At 42.9% G+C, this 26,879-nt stretch overlaps 1 protein-coding gene across 4 annotated transcripts in view; it reads left to right on the forward strand.

The window, feature by feature from the left end:
* Positions 1 to 8,010: 8,010 nt before the first annotated feature.
* kuz (zinc-dependent metalloprotease kuz) overlaps positions 8,011 to 26,879 on the forward strand; it is a 183,903-nt gene continuing 165,034 nt past the window's right edge. For all 4 annotated transcript variants that reach the window (XM_045756130.2, XM_045756131.2, XM_045756133.2 and 1 more), the window contains exon 1: positions 8,011 to 8,207. In XM_045756130.2, coding sequence (XP_045612086.1) covers positions 8,147 to 8,207 — 61 coding nt within the window. In that variant the 5' untranslated portion in view covers positions 8,011 to 8,146. The remainder of the gene's footprint in view (positions 8,208 to 26,879) is intronic.

Genomic DNA, 26,879 nt, shown 5'->3' on the forward strand with positions numbered 1-26,879 from the left:
TTTTGTTTATTTAAACTTTTAATATATTTGTGTATCGAGTTAGAAATTCCGACAAAGAACTTTTGTACAGGAAGTGAGTAAATGTATGTTGATGGGGTTTGATAATAATATAAAAAGTATGCCAGGCTTGTAATTTTCCCAGGTTCATATATTGAATATACTGTATATAGTAGGCCAAGATGAGAGTTGTGAAGAATGTGAAATTATTATATATTAAGAATATTCTTATGCACATGTGATGAGACAAGTGCTTCCTGCTAGTTACTACTGTACCATTAGGCGGTTAATAACATTTAAAAGCATTTTACTCTAGACATAATTTGCTAACCATGTTTGTGAATAGTGGTAATGAGTAAGCTAGTTATGCTTATAAGTTCTTGAAAGCAACAAGAACAGGTGTCTGCAGTTATATAACAACCCCAAATCATCCTCGAATGGAAACGCTCAATTATTATTTTAAAGTTGAATTAATTTTGTAGTTGTAAGTATTAATCCATTTGAAAGCATTCGTAGGAGTCCAGTGGTACCCAACCTCTCTCTAGACCACACTTTCAGAACAAAAATTTGCTCTCGCTTCATCAAATTTGTTATTGGTAAGTACATTTAAAAACTTGTGTTCAATTCATACCATAGAACATAACTGGTTTATAATATAATCACGGGACATCCAGAAAGCTATTAAATTATATGCAGCTACTTAAAACTTATTCATTCCCAAAATATGCTTATAAACAAGCCTCTTTCATAAGTAACATTAAGTAAATAAATATTCTAACTCAATGAGAGGTACATTGATTTTTTATCAAATCTCTCAATAGATCTATATAAGGTAAACTAACTCAACAAAGCCTTGCACTTCTGGGTTTTTTACAGTTATAAGAGCTGAAAAATCCCTGTTCTCAACTGTACGTCAAGGAGTATTGTAAAATGGCAACTGTTCTTGAAGGGATGCACCGATACTGTTACTGGCTGTATATACAGAGTCCAATAGCAGTACTCCTGTGATTCGTTTTCAAGGTATGATCACACAGGTTTGTTCACATTTAACAATAGTAATACAGTAAATAAATCAGTTTTATAAATTGTTTAAATGCTTATTTGTCCTTTAGTCGCCTCACCACACTTTCCATCCTGTCTTGCTGCACCTTTTGGAAAACACTGCCATCTAGACAAGCTATCTCTTCTCATGTAATGCTCACACTTTCATGTCTGTTCTACTTGGCCTTACAACTATCAAATACAGTCGTACATACTAGGTCATTCTTAATGTTTATTCCTCGAATATGGCTAAGCACTACAAACTATGCGTTCCATGATACAATTACCTTATCCTAATATCACAACTCTGCCCCCACCCCAAATTTTATTAAGCATGGCATGGATACCAACAGATTTGCTAAGGTATACACAACTGTGGAAATACAAAAGACCTGGTTTAAAGGGTTCTGGCTGATGTCTCTATATGAATAGAGTTCATGGTTTGGACCAGCGATGGTTCACCGAGGGGTGAACCATCACTTAGTTACTTCAGCCTAATTTTGAAAAAAAAAAAAAAAAAAAAAACTGAACTGGTAGTGGAAAGAAAATGCGACTGCACCTGATAGGGTAAAATGTCAGTGGTGCTTCTTCATGCACTTTGCACCCATTTCTGCGATTTTTTAATGTAATTAAGGTAAGTTGTTATTTTTGTTGCTGACATTTACCGGTATTTTGTAACGTACCTTAAAATTTATTTACAAGCTTAGTGATAGCTTTATGTAAATATATTAGTCACTTTTTGTTTACCATTATGAGAGATGTCACGATTAATGGTAATTATATAAAATGTGATTTTTTTATGAAATTAATATAGTGGAAAAGGGGTCTAGTGGTGTTATTTGGGTCATGTTTTATATTATATTATATGACTTCCCTCGCCCAAGATATGTTTCAGTATATTAATGGTATAAGTAGAAAGAACAGGAGCTTTTGCTCTTGCCAGAAGTTGAATTAAAAATGCCAAGCAAAAATATAAATATTTAATGTGCTTTTCTACCCCTCTGGAAACTGCAGGTTTCAGAGGGAGCCTGCAGGAAGAGTTAATTAAGATCGTATGAATAAGCTGAGAGTACTTACTGGAAGTGAGATGTTGGAGAGGCACTCGACACTAGGTACCACGAAATCAATCTAATAAAAGTAGAGCCTTGGCACCAGGGATACTGTATAATCCATTAACCAAGTCTTAGAATGCAATATTGGTGAATGAAAAGCTCCCGCATGTCTAGAAAGCTAAATGATGGGTCAAAATTACGGATCATTCACTGATGTGTAACCATTGTAGAGTACAGGAAAAATAATTAGGTTGTGAAATACAAATTCAACATAATACAAACGGTGTACCATGCGCTCCAGTCACTTTGTATGAGCATGTTTGCATGTTTTACACACACATTCATGTGGCATATAAATACAGCCTGAACTTTCCCAGGCAGTGAGCCAAGGGAGTGGTGGCGTGTCCGGTCGTGATCAAGGAATTTACCCGTCTAATGATAGTTTGCATCTCACTGTCGAACCGTCTCATCCACTCCTATCCCAAGGCCCACCAACGTTGTTTATTATCGGCGTGGCTCACAGCGCTTTGCCATTGGGTGGTGCCTTCTTTTGATACTTTGCCATTGAGTTCATATTTTCTTATTATTTTTTACTAATTGGTCATTATTGAGACTTGCTAAGTGAGAGTCTAGAGCCAGAGGCTTATCCTGACGATGTATGTGCGGACTATGTGAAGTGTAAGATAAGATAATGTTTATTCGGGTATAAGAGTTCGGGGGACCTGCTGCCTGGGTATAACAGCTTCTTCCCCGAATCAACCTACCCTGGCTTTGCGCCCTGGTGAGGCCACTCCAGACCGACAACCAGAGCGCAACTCCATAGTCTCCTGAGACTGATGGATGCCTACTACTACTACATACATTCAAAATGAGTTGCAAACATAATGTTGGAGTTCTAGATAGAGCTATTGCATACTATGCCTAAAGCCATTAATATACACAGCGCTTCGGGCAACTTGGCGAGCTTGGCCTCACGAAGGGAGGCAAGAATACTATACTTTGTGACTCGTCTAATCTACTGAATATATATTTAATCGCTGCAAGTTTTGTGACGATATATGTAAGTTACAGCTACGATACATCCATTACGATACCACACTCTAAGTCTTGCTTGTTTTATTCTCAGAGCGCTTGCCTTATTGTGATCTTTTATTTCATTACAAAACACGTGATTATCTCTGTATTTATGTCTGCATTATTATAGTTTATTGATACATTGTGGGGGAAAAGTTGGGTAGTTTGGTATGAGCCTTGCTGCAGTGGGTGTTAAGGTCACCACAATAGCTTATTGACCAGAAGATGATGATGAAGATGAAGCCACCCAAAAGGTGGCACGGGCATGAATAGCCCGTAAGTGGTGGCCCTTTTGAGCCATCACCAGTATCAGTAGATGATACTGGAGATCTGTGGAGGTGCGAACTGCACCCTTGTTTATTGACCAGCCATACAGTAAATATATATACTTCAGTCCTGAACATTACTCAGGATTAATAAACTGTGTATATACACCTAAACGCATATTTCAGCTGTGGGTGTATATATTCATGAAGGAAAGGTGGAACCGTGATCATACTGTAGTACACAGTGATAAGTCTACTATGGGCTCGCCTTAGCCCGTGCTACTTGGAACATTTTGTTCCAAGTAAGCGAATCTTAAACAACAAGCATGTAGTACACAGGCGCTGGGAGAGTAGACTTGAGGTGACTTAGAGTAAGTCACTTAACTCAGCCCCCACCCCCCCCCCTCCCCCTCACCCCGTCTAATACAATCTGAAAGACGTGACACAATCTCTTGACCAAACAGGATCTGACGCTGGCCAAGAAAATCCAGCCAAGCAAATGAGGAAGTTATTATGTGTTGCCTCAGGTACTGCGGCCTGGTGCACTTTTACTGCTCATTACCTCAGACCTGAGCAGGGAAAGTCGACCAATGTTGAAATTATTCCCAGCTCACGCGCATCTCTGAGTGCTCAGTTGCCTCAACTTTCAACAACGACCAATAATATTTCTCCCGTGACCGGTGTTCTTCCTGGTCTGACTGTGACACATGGACACAATTGTATTTATTCTTCTACTCTAAATACTTATTTCTACTTATATATATATACTTATATAAATATATCTACTTATATAAAGGGTTGCAAATTGAATATTTAGTTTTTATTCTTTTACAGTGCTTTCTTAAGGATAAGGGCAGTATATATGTGACTCATTATTAAAGTGTTTGCATATTTGTTTGTATTACAGATTCCCCCCATTTTGTATTATTAGTTATTCATACATACAATATTGGATATCGTCAACAAATACACAGCACGATTCACTATTGGTTAATTAAAACAGTATACATTGTTATATATACTCTGTTTTTAAGTTCGAGTATATAAGTATATTTATCCTGCCTATGATATCACCCCAAGTCAACGGTTAACTATCAACAATTGGCGGATAGCAAGTCAAGGAATAAAGGGAGGTAAACATGACGCAATAACACCTTCATCAATATATTATGTATCGAAAAATAAGTAGTTATGTACACAGTGTCTCTTTCGCATAGGACACTTTATATCTGCAGTCTTCTTCAAATCCCGGTGAGTTTACTGTCTTCAAGTATACGTCGTTCACGTTCAATGGTAATCATCAGCGAGCTCCCCTTCCTTAATATTAGCCAGTCCTCACACACCCTATTATCACGATGTCCAAATACCCCACATCCGCTCTCGAGAAACGGACTGACACCTGGTTGATACCTGGTTGATGGGGTTCTGGGAGTTCTTCTACTTCCCAAGCCCGGCCCGAGGCCAGGCTTGACTTGTGAGAGTTTGGTCCACCAGGCTGTTGCTTGGAGCGGCCCGCAGGCCCACATACCCACCACAGCCCGGTTGGTCCGGCACTCCTTGAAGGAAACAATCTAGTTTCCTCTTGAAGATGTCCACGGTTGTTCCTATAAAGACCTGGCAGAGGTCTTCAGCAACACGCTGACAGGGGTCCCAAATAATACGTGCAAGACTCACCACTAACACCCTGGCAACAGTCTACATGCTAGCAGCACTTCCCAACAGACGGCCACTACTGTCGTCTTGTAACTCTTCTTGGCCCGAATCCCGGTCACGTTGGTCCACACAACACTGTATAAGTACAACAGTCAGCACACTGCTTACTACCGACGGGAGTTGTCTGGCCGAAACGCTGTGCGTGCTGCTGGGTTTTCAAAAATGAAAACTTTTGTATATAGAATGTGAAGGGACGACGACGTTTCGGTCCGTCCTGGACCATTCTCAAGTCGATTGTGATGAGGATTGATTGATTGATAAGATTAAGCCACCCAAGAGGTGGCACGGGCATGAATAGCTCGTAAGTGGTGGCCCTTTTGAGCCATTACCAGTATCAAGAGATGATACTGGAGATCTGTGGAGGTGTGAATGCACCCTGCGTGACGGGAGATGTCTCCCGTGAGTGTGATGAGGAAGTAGAGACAGGCAATAAATAAGCAACAATACTTTAGCCACGTTATTGTGACTCATCGCCTGCTTTTGTATATATAAATAGACATTTATTTAATTACATTTTGACATTACTTCATTACATCCCCAGCCTTTCATTATTCTAATCGCCGAAACTATATTTATCTCTGAAATTCTACCCCAATACTCTGTAAGTTCAATTCAATCCTCATTATCGCAATCATAGCAATTCTTGGGCATCCTAAGCTTATTTTCATGGCTTCATTTTGTACCTTCTCCAATTTGTTGAGTCTACCTTGACCAAAACAAGACATGACAGCAGCAGCAATAAGATCTCCACCTTGTCAATACTAGTGGAATGTGAAATGTAAAATCTGATTAATATTTGTGTACCTTACCTTGAGGTTACCTTGAGGTGCTTCCGGGGCTTAGCGTCCCCGCGGCCCGGTCGTCGACCAGGCCTCCTGGACCGGTGTACCGTATGGATTTACGAATCCATACGGCGTACCGTATGGATTTGTGAGCCTCGTGAGGGACCATATATTGACGAGGGTAGAAATAGCCTAAGTTGCTCTGAGCTGTATTTTATTATCTCAATAGACTTAATTGAACTTGAACCTGATATCTATCTGTTGTTGGTTCCGAGGCTCAACGTGCCCGCGGCCCGGTCTCCCGGACCAGATCACCAACCAGGAGGCCTGGTCGACGACCGGGCCGCGGGGACGCTAAGCCCCGGAAGCACCTCAAGGTAAGGTAAGGCCTACTGATTGGTGGTTGGGTCAACCAGGCTGTTGGATGGAAAGGAAGGAACTATGAGGAGAAATCGCCAAGCCATTAAGACTGTATAGCATCTGAAAGGGATCAGGATAAGGATTTGGGATAGGACGGACGGTAAGGAATGGTGCCTAATCACTAGTACGGTCGGGGATTGAACGCCGACCTGCATGAAGCGAGACCGTCCCTCTAGCGCCATGGGAGGCATCTCCCGTCACGCAGGGTGCAGTCGCACCTCCTAAGATCTCCAATATCATGTATTGATACTGGTAATGGCTCAAAAGGGCCACCACTTACGGGCTATTCATGCCCGTGCCACCTTTTGGGTGGCTTAATCTTCATCAATCAATCTCTACCAGTCCACCCCAAGTGGTCGGGCAGCTGGATGGAGCTGCTCGCAGCCTGACGTATGAACCACAGCCTGGTTGATGAGGTATCCTTTAAGGGTGTTGTATCAAGTACTCTTGAACACCGTGACAGGTGAGCCAGATATGGGGCTTGTGTGTAGAGGAGAGTGTTGAGTGCCCAGTACATCTCATATGAAAGATTCATCGTTTCCAATGGTTGCTACCTGCTGAATAAGCCAAATACTGACTTATTAACGCCGTGGGGAGTGAGCATTGTACTATTGCATCCGAGTGGGGGAGGAGGAGAGTTACGCTGCAGGGTTGCTCCAAACAGTGGATTAAATAATATTATCATCTGAATGTCAAGCCAACATATGTAAAATCCACAATAACTTGAAGTATAACTTCCTGTCACATATATAAGGCAAAAAGTTAAATGATTTGAGGGCAAACTAGGCACTGGCCAGGAGGTCTCCACCGCAGGCAGCTCAAACTACGCAGAAACTACCTCCTTTAGTCAATGAACAAAGAACGCTTCTCAGAGAGCCAATGATTACCTAAATTCCATTCCCTGCTGGTTCCGCATGGTGGTTTCAAGACAAGGGGATGTCATTATCGCCACGCTATTAATTCCTGCCAGCAAGAAGTGCAATTGGTTATTACTTTACTCTTGTGAAGCTGACTTTCAATCCGAACAAAGAACTGTCCCGGCCAACTTGAATTATGGCTTTCTACCCTGAAAATTTATAAATTTAAATGAACACTTTTAAATATACCCAGCATTTGTGGTGGGAGTTGTGGAATTACATACAAATATATAAGCCCCATGGATGTAAAATAAATTTATGTTGAATTGCCATCATAATAACAATACATTTGTATAGGCTCGTCCTCCGCGTTGCACACAAAGGCAACAGAAAATGGGGGTTGATGCGTTTTCTGCGACTACCGCCATCACTGCTCTAATTTCCCCCTATGATAAACTCTACCATTATAATTACCTCACCATTTAGTCTTTCAAGTTCACAATGAGCTTATCGTGAAAACGTAAATAGTATATACCGTTACATTTTAAATTCCAACACCTCACATCCCACAAAACACAACAAAATTTCCTCAACAACATAACATCCACACTCACGCACCTCGCTTAGAGGCTGTTTTACCGACGCATATAATCACATAGAGAGTCGTTAAAGGCTAGCTAGCAAATAGGTTATTGCAGTAAGAGTGAAAACAGCGTGTAAGAGAGAGAGAAAGAGATATTAGGGTTGCGCGGTACGAGTTCTCCAGCGAGGGCGGCGGCGGCGGCGTGGTTCATCCCGGGCGTGACGTCAGCGGGACTCCCTCAGTGTGTGACGATGGTGAAGACAAAGAGGGTGTGTTGGGGGAGCTTAGTGTAAAAAATTGTAGTGTAAATATTTGGGGGACTATATGTTGAATCCTAAGGAATTAACCAGTGCCTATAAACATGGGATTATGGAGCTACACTGTCTTATACCTGCTAGTGATCCTGTGGCCGCAATGTGAAGGTAAGCTTAAGGGAGGGTGTTTGTTGTGGTGGTCAGAGGCACTTTGGGCCAGGAGGCAGTCACTGACCCCCTTCAGCCTACTCCTCCTCCTCCTCTGGTACTCATAATGCACTCACAACTCATATTTTGTCCTCGTTCACTCATGTGTAGCGTGTGTGTGTGTGTGTGTGTGTGTGGGGCGGCAGGGCCCCAGGAGGCGGGGAGTGATGAGTAGAGGCGCGGGTGATGGCGGTGAGGTGGTGGTCCTCACTTGTCTCATGGTGGGTCCTCCTGCCCACGCTCTTGTGTCCGCCCTCCTGGGTCTTGTGTGGGTCGTGGTGGCTCTGTTTTGGGTCGTGGTGGGTTTGTTTTGGGTCGTGGTGGGTCTGTTTTGGGTTGTTTTGGGTCGTGGTGGGTCTGTTTTGGGTCGTGGTGGGTCTGTTGGGTCGTGGTGGGTCTGTTTAGGGTCCGTTTTGGTCTGTTTTGGGTCGTGGTGGGTCTGTTTTGGGCCGTGGTGGGTCTTTTGGGCCGTGGTGGGTCTGTTTTGGGCCGTGGTGGGTCTGTTGGGTCTGTTTTGGGCCGTGGTGGGTCTGTTTTGGGCCGTGGTGGGTCTGTTTTGGGCCGTGGTGGGTCTGTTTTGGGCCGTGGTGGGTCTGTTGGGTCGTGGTGGGTCTGTTTAGGGTCTGTTTTGGGCCGTGGTGGGTCTGTTTTGGGCCGTGGTGGGTCTGTTTTGGGCCGTGGTGGGTCTGTTTTGGGCCGTGGTGGGTCTGTTTTGGGTCGTGGTGGGTCTGTTTTGGGCTGTGGTGGGTCTGTTTTGGTTCGTGGTGGGTCTGTTTTGGTTCGTGGTAGGTCTGTTTTGGGTCGTGGTGGGTCTGTTTTGGGTCGTGGTGGGACTGTTTTGGGTCATGGTGGGCCTGTTTTGGGTCGTGGTGGGTCTGTTTTGGGTGGGCCTGTTTTGGGTCGTGGTGGGGTCTGATTTGGGTCGTGGTGGGGTCTGATTTGGGTTGTGGTGGGTCTGTTATGAGTCGTGGTGGATCTGTTGTGGGCTGTAGTAGGTCTGTTTTGGGCCGTGGTGGGCCTGTTTTGGGTCTGTTGTGGGTCTGTGGTGAGTCTGTTGTGAGTCTGTTGTGTGGCTATTGTGTCGTGGTGGGTCTGCAGTGGACCAGTAGGTGTGTGCAGCTGACTGGTAGGGGTTGTTGCTGGCGTTAGGAACTATACCCGAAATTATCACCTAATTGTGCTTGCGGGAGGTCGGCTCTTTGTTTCCGCCTTTCAGACTTCATTCAACTGGTTTACAGGTTCCTGAACATATTGGAACTTTGATATTTCAATATTTGAAACTGGAATGTAATCCCGCTACATTTTAGCGCATTCCATCTGTGATCTGCAGACCCTTGAATTTTTGTATTATGTCTATGGTTCATTTGGTTACTTATAGTCTCCTCCTGTGGCCTTATGTTTGTGTACTATTCCAACCAAATAATTTTTTTTATTGACGTGAGAGTTAATTCCTTTAGTCTTTCCTCGTAACACATCTCTCTCTCAGCTCTGGGACTGATCCAGACTCTGTTTTATGTTTACTGAAATAAGGAATTCATACTGATGCCACATTAAAAATCTGGTCTGTCATATATGGCATGTGTTTAAAATGACTGTATTCAAGTCTCTGAAGACTGTTCATATGCTGGGGGAGGAACCATGGAGTGGAGGAAGTTCAGTAGAACTTCGGTTTCAACTCTTTTTACCATGTCGTAGCTCAGTCGATTAAAGCAGCGTCTGGGATGCTCCTGGACGTAGATTCGAATCCTCGTCACGGCCCTTGTGCATTTGTTCACTTGGAGTGGAGGAGCTGGCTGCAGTGGTGATCAGACTGGTGATGATGTGGCTGACAAACCCGGGAGGGGGGGGGGAGTCCTAATTACCTAACATTGAAACGCTCTACTAATGAAGAATGCTATTAAAAATGTAATTAGTGTCGTGTCCTGCTGTTCTGTTGATAATTTCGGCTGGAAGAATGAGTTTCTGGACGCATAAATTATGCATTATTACCGTGGTTTGTATAATTTTTTATTTACTCATTTAGTTTTAAATTATTTCCCAAGTCGTTTGCTTTGAATTTGTTTGACTGTTGTTGAGCATCTACGAAATCAGTGGGTCATTAAAGAGCTGGCGGGTTTGCAATATATATGTCCAAAATATGGACTATGCCAGTGGGTATAGTCAGCATTTTGCAGTGTCACTGACTGTTCGAAACTATGATTCAAAACATAATTCATTCACTTCCAGCTTGTACTGTAAACACTAAATTATCACAACAATCGCATAGCTTAACAATGCATAAGCCACCAGTATATAATACAATTTATTTAGATTTGAGAAAAGTTCAAGTACGTTTATTGAGACTAAAATATATCTCAAAAGGAAAGAGTAGCTTAGGTTATTTCTACCCATTGAGAAAAGGTCGTTTGTTAATACCCAGCTGTCGGAGACGGGAAGCCTGTTTATATAAATAATGGAATCAGTGTGAAAGAACTAAGTCTCTTTCGTCTAGACTTCATTCACTGAAGTCTATTTAGACTTCCTTTACAGCCCAGGTGAATGGAATGTTCATTCTAGCACATTTATTTATTCTTTATAATCCAACTCAGTAGCCAACTCTTACAATGGAGAGCAAAACCATCCCAGACAATCTATCCTCGCCCATTGTAGAACGAAGGTAGAACTTTGTTTCAGCCGACTAAAAAAAAAGTTAAAATTGATGACAAGGCGCCACTTTCGAAAAATTTGTTCTAGGGGGAAGAATGGTCTTCCCCCTCCCCCCCTCCACCAAATACGCTACTGATCCAGGATTGTGGGTCGTGAACGTATACCACTGTACCACAGGGTCTTTCCAAAGATTCATCCTGTTGGTTGCTGGATGTATAAGAACATTGACGTCGAGTGTGTGGGGGCTCAGTTGTATCGTGGGTGACGGATGGGGTTTGTATAGTTACCGGGGTAAAGCAGTTCAGGTGTTTAACGCAAGCGTGACGGTAGGCTGTAACCAGCCTGTCCTCATACAACCCGCACAGCGTCACTAAACTGATGTGTTGAATTGCCGGAACCTAACCTGATGCTCCACGAATAGAAAATGTGCAGCACATCCTCCTGTTTTGGTAGTACTTATAGTAACAATGAGGACCGTTGTGTATATATATATATATATATATATATATATATATATATATATATATATATATATATATATATATATATATATATATATATATATATATATATATATATATATATATAATATAATATATAATGCTATATATATATATATATATATATATATATATATATATATATATATAATATAATATATAATGTAATATACCGATGTACAACAAAATTAATAAGTGGAAATCGACACTGTCGAGTTGGACAAACAGGAACACTATTTTCTACTTATGTTGTAAAGACAAACTAACCTAACCTAACTTTCCTAGGCCTAATACACCATATCTGAGACCTAATATAGTACACGTGTGCGCTATACTATGCCTAGGAATATTTAAGTTTGTTTTTTAGCTTCATTTTTTTCCCGATTATAAAGCGAGTGTTACAAAGTTCTACTATCTAATTGCTTAGAACGGCTATCTTTGTTCTATGGTGCAATCTATCTAAACAGGAGAATGGGTTGCAATGTGACATGTCAATTTTACGAGCCGCTTTGATTTTGTAGTACATCAGTTTTTGGCATTAGGATATATATATATATATGTCACAATGCGATGTATAATTCGAGAGGACTCGTTCGTTACCAATGATCATCCGCTACATTGACGAACATTTCCTGAGGACGGGTTTCGTATCCCTTTAGATAGTCGTCAATTCCTACCACTGAATTTCGTGTATATGTTGCCACAAATATTCACGAATCTTAAAGAAACTACGCAATACAGAGTTTGTTTTTCATTACAAATCTTTATAATAAATCAGCTTGATAGACCAAAAAACTTTTCCCACGTGGAGCTAACTACGGGGTCGGGAAGTAGAACTCTCGAGACCCTCTCCAGGTAAGATCCAGATAACTAGGTCAGCAGGTTGTGGCCAGGAGGTTGAGTGGATGCTTCAGTTGGCAGGGTCGTGTGTCGGGTGGAGGGCCCTGCGCTCCAGGGTATCCCTGGCCGCTCTCCGAATAATTATTAAAGAAAACCTTCCCGGGAAATTCAACGAGTGACTCAAATTCAGGATTTCCACATACACCATTTATACCAATCACATCATACTGTAAATATAATGTTCAACTTTGAAATGAAAATAAAAAGTTTCCATAAAAGTAAGCCTAGTGGCAAATCAGTAGGCTACACCTCCCCCACATGTACGTTTTGTCCATTAATGGTTGTATTTGTCTAGATGCAAGTTTCGTGTCCTGTTTATGCGTAAGTGAATTGTTTAATCAACACAAGCACCGGACGGAAACAATGCAGAGTCGTGTCGCCCAGCTGGGGTTTACAGTTTGCCTCTGTGCAGGATTTATCATATGTAAATATGTTAACGGCGGAATACCGAATGGTTGCCGTAAGAATATGGGTTTGATTTATGATATAAATTATTATAGTTTATACTGTATTATAAACGAATATTATTGTTATAGGCGTCGTTGCTGTAGGTATTATTAAAGGGCTTTTGACCAGGAGATGCAAACATTTTCTGTGCTGTGTAATTCTTTTCTTTTTACATATAACTGAAGTGCAAAACCAATTTACAGTCGGACATAAAATGCTGCCGCTTCCCATCAGTCTGGACAAAGTTGAAAGGTTTATTTGACGGAACAAACTCGTATGTGGGGATAACTGAGGCTCCGTGTACCTACCTAATTGTTCTTGGTGGTGATTGGCTCTCAGCTCTTTGGTGCTGCCTCTCAACCTTCAGTCGAGCAGTGTATAGGTTCCAGAGACTTTTTTTTCCTATTGTCAAGTCTATATTTGAAGATGTGTATGTTAGTCTATGGAGCCTGCCTTCATCACTTCACTTATTGCAGTTATCGGTGTACTTACCAATGCGTGTACCAAATTTGTGTTTTGGTAGGAAGGAAAGCAGTTTGGCTTGCCACTATTATTTAATCTGATGCGATTATTACCCTCGAGTTTGTCATATGTTAGTTTAAAGATGTGGATCGAATTGGTTTCTACTGCCTCTGCTTGTTGCTAAATTTATAATAATAATAATTTGTTTTATTGGCATTATTATTAAAATATTATTTTTATTTTATTTATATATATTATATAATATATATATATTTAATTATATACATTATATATATATAATATAATATATATATAATATATATATAATATATATATATATATATATATATATATATATATATATATATATAATATAATATATAATATATATATATTATATAATAGGGGGGGGGAGTACCACCTCTGGTGCAATTATAGGGACCCATAGCCTTGAAGAAGGGAACACAGATCATTCAGAGAAAACTTTCCATTTAGCTCTGAATACGTATGAGTGTTCACTTCTCCTACCACCCCTTTTTTAAAGTTATACACTTTATTATACAAGGTTATAAAGTTGCATATCTAATTGTTTACAAAAAGTGAACATTAAGGGGAAATTTGTTTCCTGGAGGTTGTAGATTTCTTCGAACTCCTCTGACGCCGGGCAGGAACCGAGGATGCAGCGGGCTCTGGATCGCTACATTGAGGCGCTGGAAGAGAATACTTGCTGCTCCAGGGTATATTGTAGTGTCTATGAGCCTGGAACCAAGATCCTTAAGAAACCTTCTTGCGCTCTCTCCCCATGGACCTAGGTCTCAGATCCTACTGGAACGAAGTTGTACCGGTGATCTATTTCCCTGTACTGTACATGGTTGACTTGTCTCTTTGTGTCGCCGCGGCTCCTACTAGCCCGACAGAGAGGTGGGGGTATGTGGTTCCCAGGGTGGATATGCAAGTATAGTCCCACACCAACTGTCTGGCATCCTTACAAGGGCACAGTGTGATTCCAACTGGTCGGCTGGCAAAGCTAACAAAGTTACAGCTCAATAGATTGTGGGGCTCTCTCTGCTGGACACTGGGCAGAGGCAAGGCTCCTTTTAATGGCCTCCAATGCTAAACAGGTTATAGTATTACCTGGAGCCAACCTGGCTGTTTTATGATGGATGGGTTTGGGAGTTCTACTACTCCCCAAAGCCCAGCCTGGGACCAGGCTTGAGTTGTGAGAACTTGGTCCAACAGGCTGTTGTGTGGAGCGGCTCGCAGACCCACTTGTCTACTACAGACAGGTTGGTTCGGCACTTCTTGCAGAAAACCAGTTTTTCTCCAGGTTTCCACATTTGTTCCGGCAATATTTCTTTGTTGGGTTCCTCTGGCGTCGACCAATTCCCTTGGCAATTACCACAATTACTATCCTCAAGACTCACAAACAACGACTAACCTGCAACAATTCATTAGTGAAAGGGGCTGCATCAAAACGGAAGAGCAGTTTGAGGATAAATACCGTAAAAGGCTACATTATAAATACCCCAGACATGCTTAGGTCAGGGGCTAGGGAGTGTAACCTTACCTAGGCTAACTTGACCAAAGCAGTGCACATGTTGTTGGTTCCGGGGATCAATGCCCCAGCGGCGCGGTCTCTGACCAGACCTTAAGGTTGGTGGTCTGGTCAACCAAGCTGTTGGATGCAGATGCTCTCAGCCTGACGGATGAATCCAGTACATCCATACACACTCTTGCCGTCCTCCTGGCCTTACGTACCTGACTAACTGGGACGCGCATGTTTGGCCAAGTCATTTCCGGTTACGGCATCTTGACGGCTGGCTGGCTGCACTGTGGATAAAACCCAGCCCCGACTCTCTCAAGAGTACTGACGTGTAACAGCAAATCGAGTCATTGAAATGGTGGGGTCCCTCAATTGTTTCAAGCGCGGGTTGGACAAGTATATGAATGGGATTGGGTGGTTTTAGATAGGTGCTGCCTCGTATGGGCCAATAGGCCTTCTGCAGTTACCTTTGTTCTTATGTTCTTAACCTTAACAGATGTCTTACCATGCAATAAAGTATATCAAATATCTTTTTTCATACGGCAGAAATTGAATAACATAAGGAGTGATTGCAAATTTCCAGTATTTAATTCTGACAGTTTCAAACGTATGTCAGAATATAAAGATTTTCTCGATTGCTAGCAAGGCTTCAACACTTTTCCTGACAAAAGACTAGACTTAGTAGGTATACACAATGGAGCAACAGGCTGGGGTAGCCCCGAGAATGCTAAATTGGGTGGTAGATGCTCACTCGGAATAGGAAACAGCAGCATAGTTCTACAAGAATCCGTCCAAGAACCCCGTATTCTTGCTGATTTTAGTTCAGCCCAATAAAAGGACTCCTCCTTATCTGCGTTTGCAGGGAGAAATGTGACCATGGTGTATTTGCACACAAAATGTTCACGAAAGGAATGACTGGCAACGCAGTGACTCGATTTGCTATCTTGAACTATTTAACAAATAGAAAACAGAGTAATCGTCAATAAATTAAAAATCCAGCTCAGCCACTATATCTCAGGGGCCTAAACTTTCACCAGTACCTCCTCATTCTCATATCCCACACAAACAATGACAAACTGCAGTAGCTCATCATATCATTGTAGATGACACTTAATATTTGAAAGTAGACACTATAGAGGACAGCAAACCTCTATACTGATGTCAATCAGGTCTTCAGTGGACAACATAAAATATGATGTTCAATGAAGACAAGTGCCAGCTCGCGGTAAAAATTCAGAAATCAAAACCAGAACCACATAAAATAGTCAAACCTCACTACTAAAGGATTACACGTAGAAGACCTGGGGATACCCGTGTCGGTATACCTTATAAAGAAAAAGACACGATAAGGGAGCTGTCACAACTGCATGACAAATTATAGGCATTGTAACAAGAAGCAAAGTTATAACTCTAATGACAGTATTTAGTGACTAGTCCATTCTAGGTGGGCATATTTCTTCACATTAACATATCATCCCAACGACTATAAGAAATATTGCCAGAACAACCGTGGACATCTTCAAGAAAAGAATGGACTGTTTTCTAAGAGAAGTGCCGGACCAACCGGGCCGTGGTGGGTATGTGGGCCTGCGGCCCGCTCCAAGCAACAGCCTGGTGGACCAAACTCTCACAAGTCGAGCCTGGCCTCGGGCCGGGCTTGGTGAGTAGAGGAACTCCCAGAACCCCATCAACCAGGTATTCAACAACGTTGAATGCTCCGAGACAAACAGCATAAGATAAAGCAAACATCATTGAAGGCTGACCACTGACTAGACAACGATAGAACTATCAATCACAAACATGTAAGAAAACAGGTAAGTATGGTTGTGTACCAGACAGTTAAAGGAAACGTGTTTCTAGTCAAGAGTTTCATGGGTAGATCATAGTTTTAAGTTTTGACATTAAATGCAGTTTTATACATATTAAAATTCAGGGGAGGCGAAATTTTCCAAGATCCTGCAATATTTATAGAGTAAACTGATTTTGTTTCACTTACACATTTAGATACATTTGCATTTGTGCAGCTACCCTAGACTATATGAAGTGGACTGCAGTGTGTGTCAAGAATGTGATGCTAAAAATCCCCATCACGCAGGATGGTTAGTCATGCAGAGCCACGTGATCAGTAGTCTACTCTGGTAAATTTTGGGTGCATTATTTTTTTTGAGAGTTGTTACATTCTTGTACATTCTTGTACGCGTAGCGTTTCGGGCAAGTCCTTAATCCTATGGTCCCTGGAATACGATTCCCGCCGCGAAGAATCGTTTTTTCATCCAAGTATACATTTTACTGTTGCGTTAAACAGAGGCTACAGTTAAGGAATTGCGCCCAGTAAATCCTCCCCGGCCAGGATACGAACCCATGACATAGCGCTCGCGGAACGCCAGGCGAGTGTCTTACCACTACACCACGGAGACTGAAGGCTATCTTTGAGGCTATCTTCAGAGTTTTGGAAAGTTGCTAATGTGATACCAGTTTTTAAGAAAGGAGATAGATCACTTGCGTCTAACTATCGACCAATTAGCCTAACGTCTATTGTGGGAAAGTTACTCGAATCTATAATAGCAAATAAAATTCGTCTTCATCTTGAAAAACATAAATTAATAATTGAGTCGCAACATGGTTTTATAAATGGCCGTTCATGTTTAACAAATTTGTTATCTTTTTATTCTAGCATTGTTGAGGCAGTTGATAGTGGTAAGGATTGCGATGTTGTATACCTTGACTTTAGCAAAGCTTTTGATACAGTGCCACATGAAAGACTGATTAAAAAAATAGAGTCTCATGGTATTGGGGGTGCTATATTAAGCTGGATTAGGGCATGGCTATACCAAAGGAAACAGAGAGTTAGTATAAATGGAATCAAGTCAGAGTGGGAAAATGTTGTAAGTGGAGTGCCTCAAGGCTCTGTCCTGGGACCTCTGTTGTTTATAATATATATAAATGATTTAGATTCAGGTTTGAGTAGCAACATTTGCAAATTTGCCGATGATACGAAAATCGGTAGGGTAATTAATTCGGAGGAGGACTCACTATCACTTCAAGTTGATCTAGATAGGGTTTTGAAATGGTCAAAGGATTGGCAGATGCAGTTTAATGCTGATAAATGTAAAGTTCTGAGGTTAGGTAATGATGATAGAGTTACAAGATACGAGCTAGATGGTGTTGTGATTGCGAAGTCGGATTGCGAAAGGGATCTGGGAGTTATGATTAGTAAGAATTTAAAACAAAAGGATCAATGCATAAATGTTCGTAATAAGGCAAATCGGACACTTGGATTTATTAATCGCAGCGTTAGTAACAAGACACCTGGTGTGGTTCTCAAGCTATATCTTGCTCTAGTTAGGCCCCATTTAGATTATGCAGTTCAGTTTTGGTCGCCATATTATAGAATGGATATAAATTCACTTGAACGTGTCCAGCGTAGGATGACTAAGTTAATTCCCCAAATTAGAAATCTTTCATATGAAGAAAGATTAACAAAGCTTAAGTTGCATTCACTGGAAAGGCGAAGAGTTAGGGGTGACATGATAGAGGTTTACAAGTGGATGAATGGACATAACCGGGGGGATATTAATAGGGTATTAAAAGTATCAACACAGGACAGAACACGAAACAATGGATATAAATTGGATAAGTTTAGATTTAGGAAAGACTTGGGTAAATACTGGTTCAGTAACAGGGTTGTTGATTTGTGGAACCAATTGCCGCGTAACATTGTGGCGGTGGGGTCCCTCGATTGTTTCAAGCACGGGTTGGACAAGTATATGAGTGGGATTGGGTGGTTATAGAATAGGAGCTGCCTCGTATGGGCCAATAGGCCTTCTGCAGTTACCTTTGTTCTTATGTTCTTATGTTCTTATGTTCAAGAGCACGAGTTTATAAAGTGCTTGCAAAACTCCAGTTACCTCATGCTAGGGACTCTGAAGCCACACATCTTGTTCTCCGGGAACACTGTGGCGAGGATGAGTCAATTGTCCTGGTCAGTTTAGGTTCAGGAAACGCCCTGGAAAATATTGGTTTGGAACAAGGTTGTAAATTTGTATTGCACAAAATACCGGATAACATAATATGACATGGGATCGCTGGATTTAAGATTAGACCAGACTTAAGATTGGATCAGATTGCATCAGACTTAAGATTATACATGCAAAGATTATACATGCATATGAATGAGTTTAGATATATGAACATGATCTTATTTGTATGGGTTCATAGGCTTTCTGCAGTTTCATTTATTTTATTTATTAAAAGTTAGTTAGGTACTCCATAGGCTATCCATGCTATGGGCAAACCTTAGTGGGAATAGGTACAGAGGCACATACATGTTGAGGAACATAACCTCTTTGTTCTCTTAACTATGCAAGTTAAAATAACAAAGTTTTTGCAGTAGACAAGATCTACATCGCTTGAGTATTTCTTGTTTAGACTAGACGCTTGCATGAATTAGTTTGATTCGATATAAATAGGAATTGCCTCATATGGTCCAATAGTCCTTTTGCAGTCTGTTATTTTTATGTTCTTAGTGTAAACATCGTGTACTGTGTACACAGTTTACAGGCAGCCTCGCTAACGGTAGCGGGCCAAATGTTTCAGCAATTGTTCTCTCCTCTTCAATGCAACTTTTTGTGTTTATTATAAATTGAAATAAGTTTATTGAGGTAAAATACACACAAAGGGATGAGGTAGCTCAAGCTATTCTCACCCCGTTCAGTACATCGTGTTAATACATACATAGACACACATCACAAACAATAAACATATTACCGAACATTCTGAGAGATAAACATATACATTTCCTTTTATTATAAAAGGATCGATAGTTTTACACAGGAAGAACAGTAAACCTATGCAGGTACAGTGTACATATGAAGGCATGTTATGACTTAAATAGAGTTTTCCGCCTAGGTGCGTGCGCGGACTGCATGTTAGGAACAGCCCTATGGGCGCTCTCGGCTCCCTCAGATCACAGCCAGCCCACGTGTAAATAAAAATGTCCGAATTTAAAGCTATAAACTACGGGCTCACCATAGTCCGTGCTACTTTGTTTTGTTCCCAGTAGCTGAATCTTAAACAAGCTATAAAGATGCACTCGGCTCAATATACAAGCTTATAACTGGAAAGTGTTTGCAAACAGCTCCACCACTTAATGGTCACGATGTGCGTGCGTGTGTGCGTGCATTGGGGGGGAGGAGTCACCCCAGGAATAGCTGTTTTCACGCTGCAGCTAAGTGGTCTATTTTGATGGTAGTGAAGCCTAATAATATTGCTGGTAATTATGCCACCAAAACATTTATAGTGTGTAAATAATTGAAGTGTATTGTATCGTGAGTTAAAAAGTGTGTTTACAGCACGGCGCGGAGCTTCTCAACCAGTTCTCTTATCAAGCACCTCACAATTTTTGACGCAATACACCAATGCGTTAAAAATACGACGTAGTAGTAAAAATGAATACACCGTACGTTTTTTTTAATGCATCTGGTTCGGCAAAACAGTTGGATTTTTTTGTGTCATGACATCGCCTAACTACAGAGAAGTAATGTTTTAATTGGGTAAAGTTGTACATAATTAGTTTTACATTAATTAGTAATGTTTCAATTAATTATAAATTTACTTTAAAACGTTCACTTGTATGTTGTGTATTGGCATATGACCCGGAAGATGTTCCTGTAAACAAATCCACAAGGGCCGTGACGAGGATTCGAACCTGCGTCCGAGAGCATCCCAGACGCTGCCTTAATCGACTGAGCCACGACATGGTCAAAAGGCGTTAAAAGGCAGATAGATGCTCTCGGACGCAGGTTCGAGTCCGCGTCACGGCCCTTGTGGATTTGTTCATTTGATGCATCGCGCAATTGTGATTTCTGTGTGTAATGATCCTGTACTTGCGGTATGTCGTAATTTTCTTGCTGCTGGAGTTGTTGGGTGGGATTTTGGAGCGGATTTTGAACTATAGGGTGTCAATAGTTTAGTGCCTTAGCATTTTTGGCTTTGTCTTTTTACGCCTGTCGGAAGTTCTGAGTTACGATCCACGGTCCTCTTCATTCATACCCACACTACCGTACACAATGACAGTTCTTTGATGATAGTGGTGTATGTGTTACGGTGCCTGGATGGTGGTGGGACTCACGTTACGGTGCCTGGATGGTGGTGGGACTCACGTTACGGTGCCTGGATGGTGGTGGGACTCACGTTACGGTGCCTGGATGGTGGTGGGACTCACGTTACGGTGCCTGGATGGTGGTGGGACTCACGTTACAGTGCCAGGGTGGTGGGTCTCGTGTTACAGTGCCAGGGTGGTGGGACTCACATTACAGTGCCTGGGTGATGGCACTCAGGTTACAGTGCCTGGTGGTGGTGCCAGCAACATGGTGGGACTCGTGTTACAGTGCCAGGGTGGTGGCACTCACATTACAGTGCCAGGGTGGTGGGACTCAGGTTACAGTGCCTGGTGGTGGTGCCAGCAACATGGTGGGACTCATGTTACAAGGTCACACCCAACAAAGGTGGCTCTTAACCTCCTCAGCACGCACGTTAGCCTATGCCTTACTGTAAATTCTGATTTTTTTTTATTTTTTTAGTTGTTAGAAAAACAGGAGTCGTTGACGTTGGGTGATGTACGAAGCGTTACTAGTGTACTTGTGTACACTACTTGCGTTACTAGTGTACTTGTGTACACTACTTGCGTTACTAGTGTACTTGTGTACACTACTTGCGTTACTAGTGTACTTGAAGTACAAATATACTCTAGCGTGCCATTAGCATGACTACAGAGGAGAAATCACATGAGGTGCAAACCGTCGGTGATTATCTGAGCTGTGATGGCGTCTGGGTGTCGGCTTCCACGGCAACAGCCATAGTCTGCTGTGGTTCCAGCACCCAAACAGCCATAGTCTGCTGTGGTTCCAGCACCCAAACAGCCATAGTCTGCTGTGGTTCCAGCACCCAATGGTCATAGTCTGCTGAGGTTCCAGCACCCAAACAGCCATAGTCTGCTGAGGTTCCAGCACCCAATGGTCATAGTCTGCTGAGGTTCCAGCACCCAAACAGCCATAGTCTGCTGAGGTTCTAGCGCTTCAAAGGATACCTGATCAACCAGGCTGTGATTCATACCCAGCCGCGTCCAAGAGCCTGGTCGACCAGTCCAGCAACCAGGAGGCCTGGCCGACGACCGGGCCGCGGGGAGCCTAAGCCCCGAGAACACCTCGAGGTAAGGTGAATCGAATAGCATTATTTTGGGACATTTACATCGTTTATTATATTAAAGTGAGTGTTTGGGGGTAGTGAGTGGGCGTCACTCCTGACCTCCTCATCCATCCACCACACCTGGGCGTGACTACTGGACTATAATGGACACAAAGAATGCTAATTCCTGTTCTTGACGTCACAGGTAATCCACTTTGTCACACTCAAGTCCTGACGTGTGTGTATCGTCAGCCTTGTTCCTGGGTGTCAGCCTTGTTCCTGGGTGTCAGCCTTGTTCCTGGGTGTCAGCCTTGTTCCTGGGTGTCACCATTGTTCCCGCGTCAGCCTTAACTAAAACTTACTCAAGAGATGTGAGTTGTATATGACTGCTCTGCATGACAACCTTTGGTGCTACCAGAAATACATGATCTTGCATGAAGAACCACCGACTCCACCATGCGTGTGTGTGTGTCTGGGGAGCTGCGACGGAACATTCCAGCACCAAGGATGGACATAGAGGCAAGTATTGCCGGAACCAAAGTGGAGGGGCTGCGAGAAACAATTAAGACAAGTTCCCGCAGGAAGTCCCAGACCAACCGGGGGTGTAATATAGGTATATATGCGGACCGCTGCAGACAACAACATTGTTACGGGCTCACCATATCCCGTGCTACTTGGAACTTGTTCCGAGTAGCTGAATCTATAACAACAACCACAGACAACAATATTTTAGAGGTTATGACAAGCCGCGGCCACCAGGACATGATACCTGGATGATGGGGTTCTGGGAGTTCTACTCCCCAAGCCCGGCCCGAGGCCAGGCTTGACTTGTGAGAGTTTGGTCCACTAGGCTGTTGCTTGGAGCGGCCCGCAGGCCCACGTACCCACCACAGCCCGGTTGGTCCGGCACTCCTTGGAGGAATAACATGGGCTTGGGGAATTGAACAACTCTCGCAACTAACTTCAGGTACGCTCTGGCACAATGACTGGCGACTTACCCCTAAGCACAGTTACTTATTGATGTGACTTTTAACAACACTCTAGGCATAGTCACTGGGGCCTGACTGCTGAGTGAACAGCGCTTCGGATTCGTAGCCCTGAGGTTCCAGGTTCGATCCCCTTGTGGAGGCGGAAACAAATGGGCAGAGTTTCTTTCACCCTCTTGTGCCTGTTTCCCTAGCAGTAAATAGGTACCTGGGAGTTAGACAGCTGCTACGGGCTGCTTCCTGGGGATGTGTAACAAAAAGCAGGCCTGGTCGAGGACCGGGCCGCGGGGACGCTAAGCCCCGAAATCATCTCAAGATAACGTGAAGAAGATAGGCCTACCTATGGAACAGCAGATTTCTTCTCCAGCTTGTTCCATTAGTCAAGCGTTATAATACTGCCACACCTATTGGAGCCGGTCGGCCGAGCGGACAGCACACTGGACTTGTGATCCTGTGGTCCTGGGTTCGATCCCAGGCGCCGGCGAGAAACATTGGGCAGAGTTTCTTTCACCCTATGCCCCTGTTACCTAGCAGTAAAATAGGTACCTGGGTGTTAGTCAGCTGTCACGGGCTGCTTCCTGGGGGTGGAGGCCTGGTCGAGGACCGGGCCGGGGCGGACTCTAAAGCCCCGAAATCATCTCAAGATAAAACAGGCGGAAATGTTAACTGTCAAACTGTCCATTCAACATAAACAAGACGCTGGTAAATATTTATCTATTATCGACTACTCGTGTAGTCCTTGTTGGGTAATGATGTGCACACCAACTGGCCAAAGAGTGAACAGTGAACACGTGAAGAGGCTGTACATATCAACATTTAACTAATGCTCAAGAAATGTCCACGTATTTGATCAGGAATGACTTCCCCCAAAATCTATCCATTTATTCCAAGTTGAGGTGTTGTAGAGTACACGTAAAGTGGTACTGCTTTCAGTGTCGTAATTGTTCATCTCATGACAGTATGGAAGTGTTAGCCACGGTAATATAATCACAGGATCTTACCTTATAACGTTACTACACTTCGAATCGACTTGAGAATGGTCCAGGACGAGACCAAAACGTCGTCGTCCCTTCACCTTCTAGTGTGTGGTCTGGTCAACATACTTTAGCCACGTTATTGTGACTCATCGCCTGCGTTACTTCGCATTTGAGGCAACTCAAACCTTTAACTAGTGATATTTCACAAATGTTAATGGCTTGGTCTATATAGATGTGGGGTGTAGTTCCTAAACCCGTTACGTTACTATAACCTTCCGTTAATAGACTTACCAGAACTGTCAATATACTATTAACAAACTTTGTTTTTGAGCTCATTATTTCTCTGACTTAGATAAACGGATATTGGGGTTCAGTTCCTGAGCCCATGGGAACTCTGTAACCTTTTCCATTAATCTACCTGTCGCTGGGTGGGTAGGCAGGTCTATTTGGGCATAATTGAAGTAAATGTTAACAAATTAGCCTGTTTGTGTGTGTGTGAGCAAGCCGTGTTTCCCGCGAGTGAATGAATGCGTGTATCAGGTCATTTACTTGTATCTACGGGAAGCTAGAGCCTCTCCCGTCTGGTAGCCATGGTATCTGCTCCATTTCTACCTACCGTAGCCGACTCTGCTCTTGATATTGTGAATGGTGATTGCTTCTCCCAACCTCTGGCTCAAGTCCAATACCATTTGCGTACCCCCCTCTCACTGCATGCTGACATTTCCTTACATTTCTCTGTCTCAAGCTGTTTCCAACTTCCATCTCTATTCTCTCCTTACGCTGTCCTTAATATTAAATATGTTTCTCCCTATTTTGTCTATTTCCCACCATTTGTGTACGTTGTGATCGTATTAGCTCTTGACCTCTCTTACAATATCAGATTTGGTTTTCTTAACCTGTTCTCGTAGCTGACAGAAGAGTTAGGGAAGACATGATTACCACTTACAAAATTCTGCGGTAGGAATTGACAGGGTAGATAAAATATTTAGCCACAGGTGGTACACGAACAATGGGACCCAGGTGGAAACTTAGTTTCCAACTGAGCCAGAGACTTTAGAAAGAAGTTTTTCCAAGTAGTTAATAAATGGAAACTTCATTAGGAAGTGATGTGGTGGCGGCAGATGATACACAGTTTCAAATATAGATATGATGAAGCACAAATAGGCTCAATAACTCGTACACCAGTTGATTGATGGTCGAGAGGCTGGACTAAAGAGCCAGAGCTCAACCCGCACAAGAACTAGGCGAGTATAAATAGTAAGTACAAGTAATAGCACACATGGTGTGTGGCCTGGTGTGTGGCCTGGTGGGTGGCCTGGTGTGTGGCCTGGTGTGTGGCCTGGTGGGTGGCCTGGTGTGTGGCCTGGTGGGTGGCCTGGTGTGTGGCCTGGTGTGTGCATGTAGGAAAGAATTTGTGGGGCTGGGAGCAGGGGTAGGGGGCGCGCCTCACTGGTGTTACTCAATCCCAGTCATTTCTATGAAGGCTCATATGCCCAAGATAACTAGGGAGGGGTGGGGACTCACATGCCCAAGATAACTAGGGAGTGGTGGGGACTCACATGCCCAAGATAACTAGGCAGTGATGGGGACTCACATGCCCAAGATAACTAGGGAGTGGTGGGGGCTCAGGTGGTCTCTCGCTATCACGTTCCTCACTGCTCTTAACTGATAAATATGATAGCAAGTGCTCGTGGTATCTCTATGATAACGACAGTGATGTCAGCAGCAAATTAACGGAAGTATTATCCTGATAGACTGCGAGCAGCGGCGCTTCACAGCCTGGTTGACCAGACCACCAACCAGGAGGCCTGGTCAGAGACTGGGCCTCGGGGGTAGCTTGTGAACCACCTCAAGGTAACGTCAAACTGGTTCATTTCGCGACTTGCATTAAAATGTTTGTTTACATCACTGAAACTGCTACATCTCTCACGCCCACTCCATCTCCTGAACTCCATCTCCTTCTGAAGTATCAATCAAGACAATCGACTTGAGAATGGTCCAGGACGGACCGAAACGCCGTCGTCCCTTCACCTTCTAGTGTGTGGTCTGGTCAATCAATCCCCATCTCCTTCTGGGGCCAGCCTGGTGGCAAACTATTGGATATTTCTATCTTCCTTCTTTACGTGGAGTCTCGACGCAGGGCGCTGCATATTCAAATACTAGTCTTACGTTGGTGAGGCACCAGGGTATAAAGGAATTTTGTAAGCTTCTGAATACTGTTCTGGTGGTTGATATTTTTCCTCTACCACTTAACTGTTAGGCTACCAAAAGTTTGTACTGATGTCCTCCCTCCATATTATTTTTATTCCCTGTTCTGACTTTGAGTTGTTTACCGTTCATGGCCTATAGCCGCTCTGGTGTAACCCACTGTTGTTGGTCTAGCTAGCCTAGTGTAACCCACTGTTCTTGGGGTCTACCTCTCACCTCGTGTCCCATTTTCAATACTTTAAATTATGCGCTTAATCCTGCAGGATCGAGCTGTTAGCTCTTGGACTCCGCCTTTCTAACCGTCGCTTGTCTAATGTATTGAATCCCAATCTATTTTTCCTCTTATTAAGTACATATTTTTCTCACATCTGCTTGAGGCAGCTGTCTAACTCCAAGGTACCTATTTACTGCTAGATGAACAGAGGAATCACACGAAAACAAAAGTGTCTTTGTTTCTGCCTCGGCCTGGAATCGAACCTGGATCTGTGGACTACGAATGCCGAACGCTATCCACTCGACCGCGAGGACTTGTGAGAATCCTTAAGACTGACGTCATTCGGGATGTGTGTCACGTCGGGAGTATGTAATAATTTAAGTTGAGGTCTGATAAAGACCTTTTGTGCCCTCTGTAATGCTTTTTGCGCTACCGCTCACAGGATGAGTATGGGGTGCACAATAAACTAGCCGCGGGAGGCGGCAACAATCAATCAAATCAGGAAGAAGATCATGTTTCACATCCGTTAATAAGAAAGGGTTGTTGTTATTTAAGATTCAGCTAC

Source organism: Procambarus clarkii, chromosome 60 (assembly GCF_040958095.1).
Source record: "Procambarus clarkii isolate CNS0578487 chromosome 60, FALCON_Pclarkii_2.0, whole genome shotgun sequence".
Lineage (NCBI taxonomy): Eukaryota > Metazoa > Arthropoda > Malacostraca > Decapoda > Cambaridae > Procambarus > Procambarus clarkii.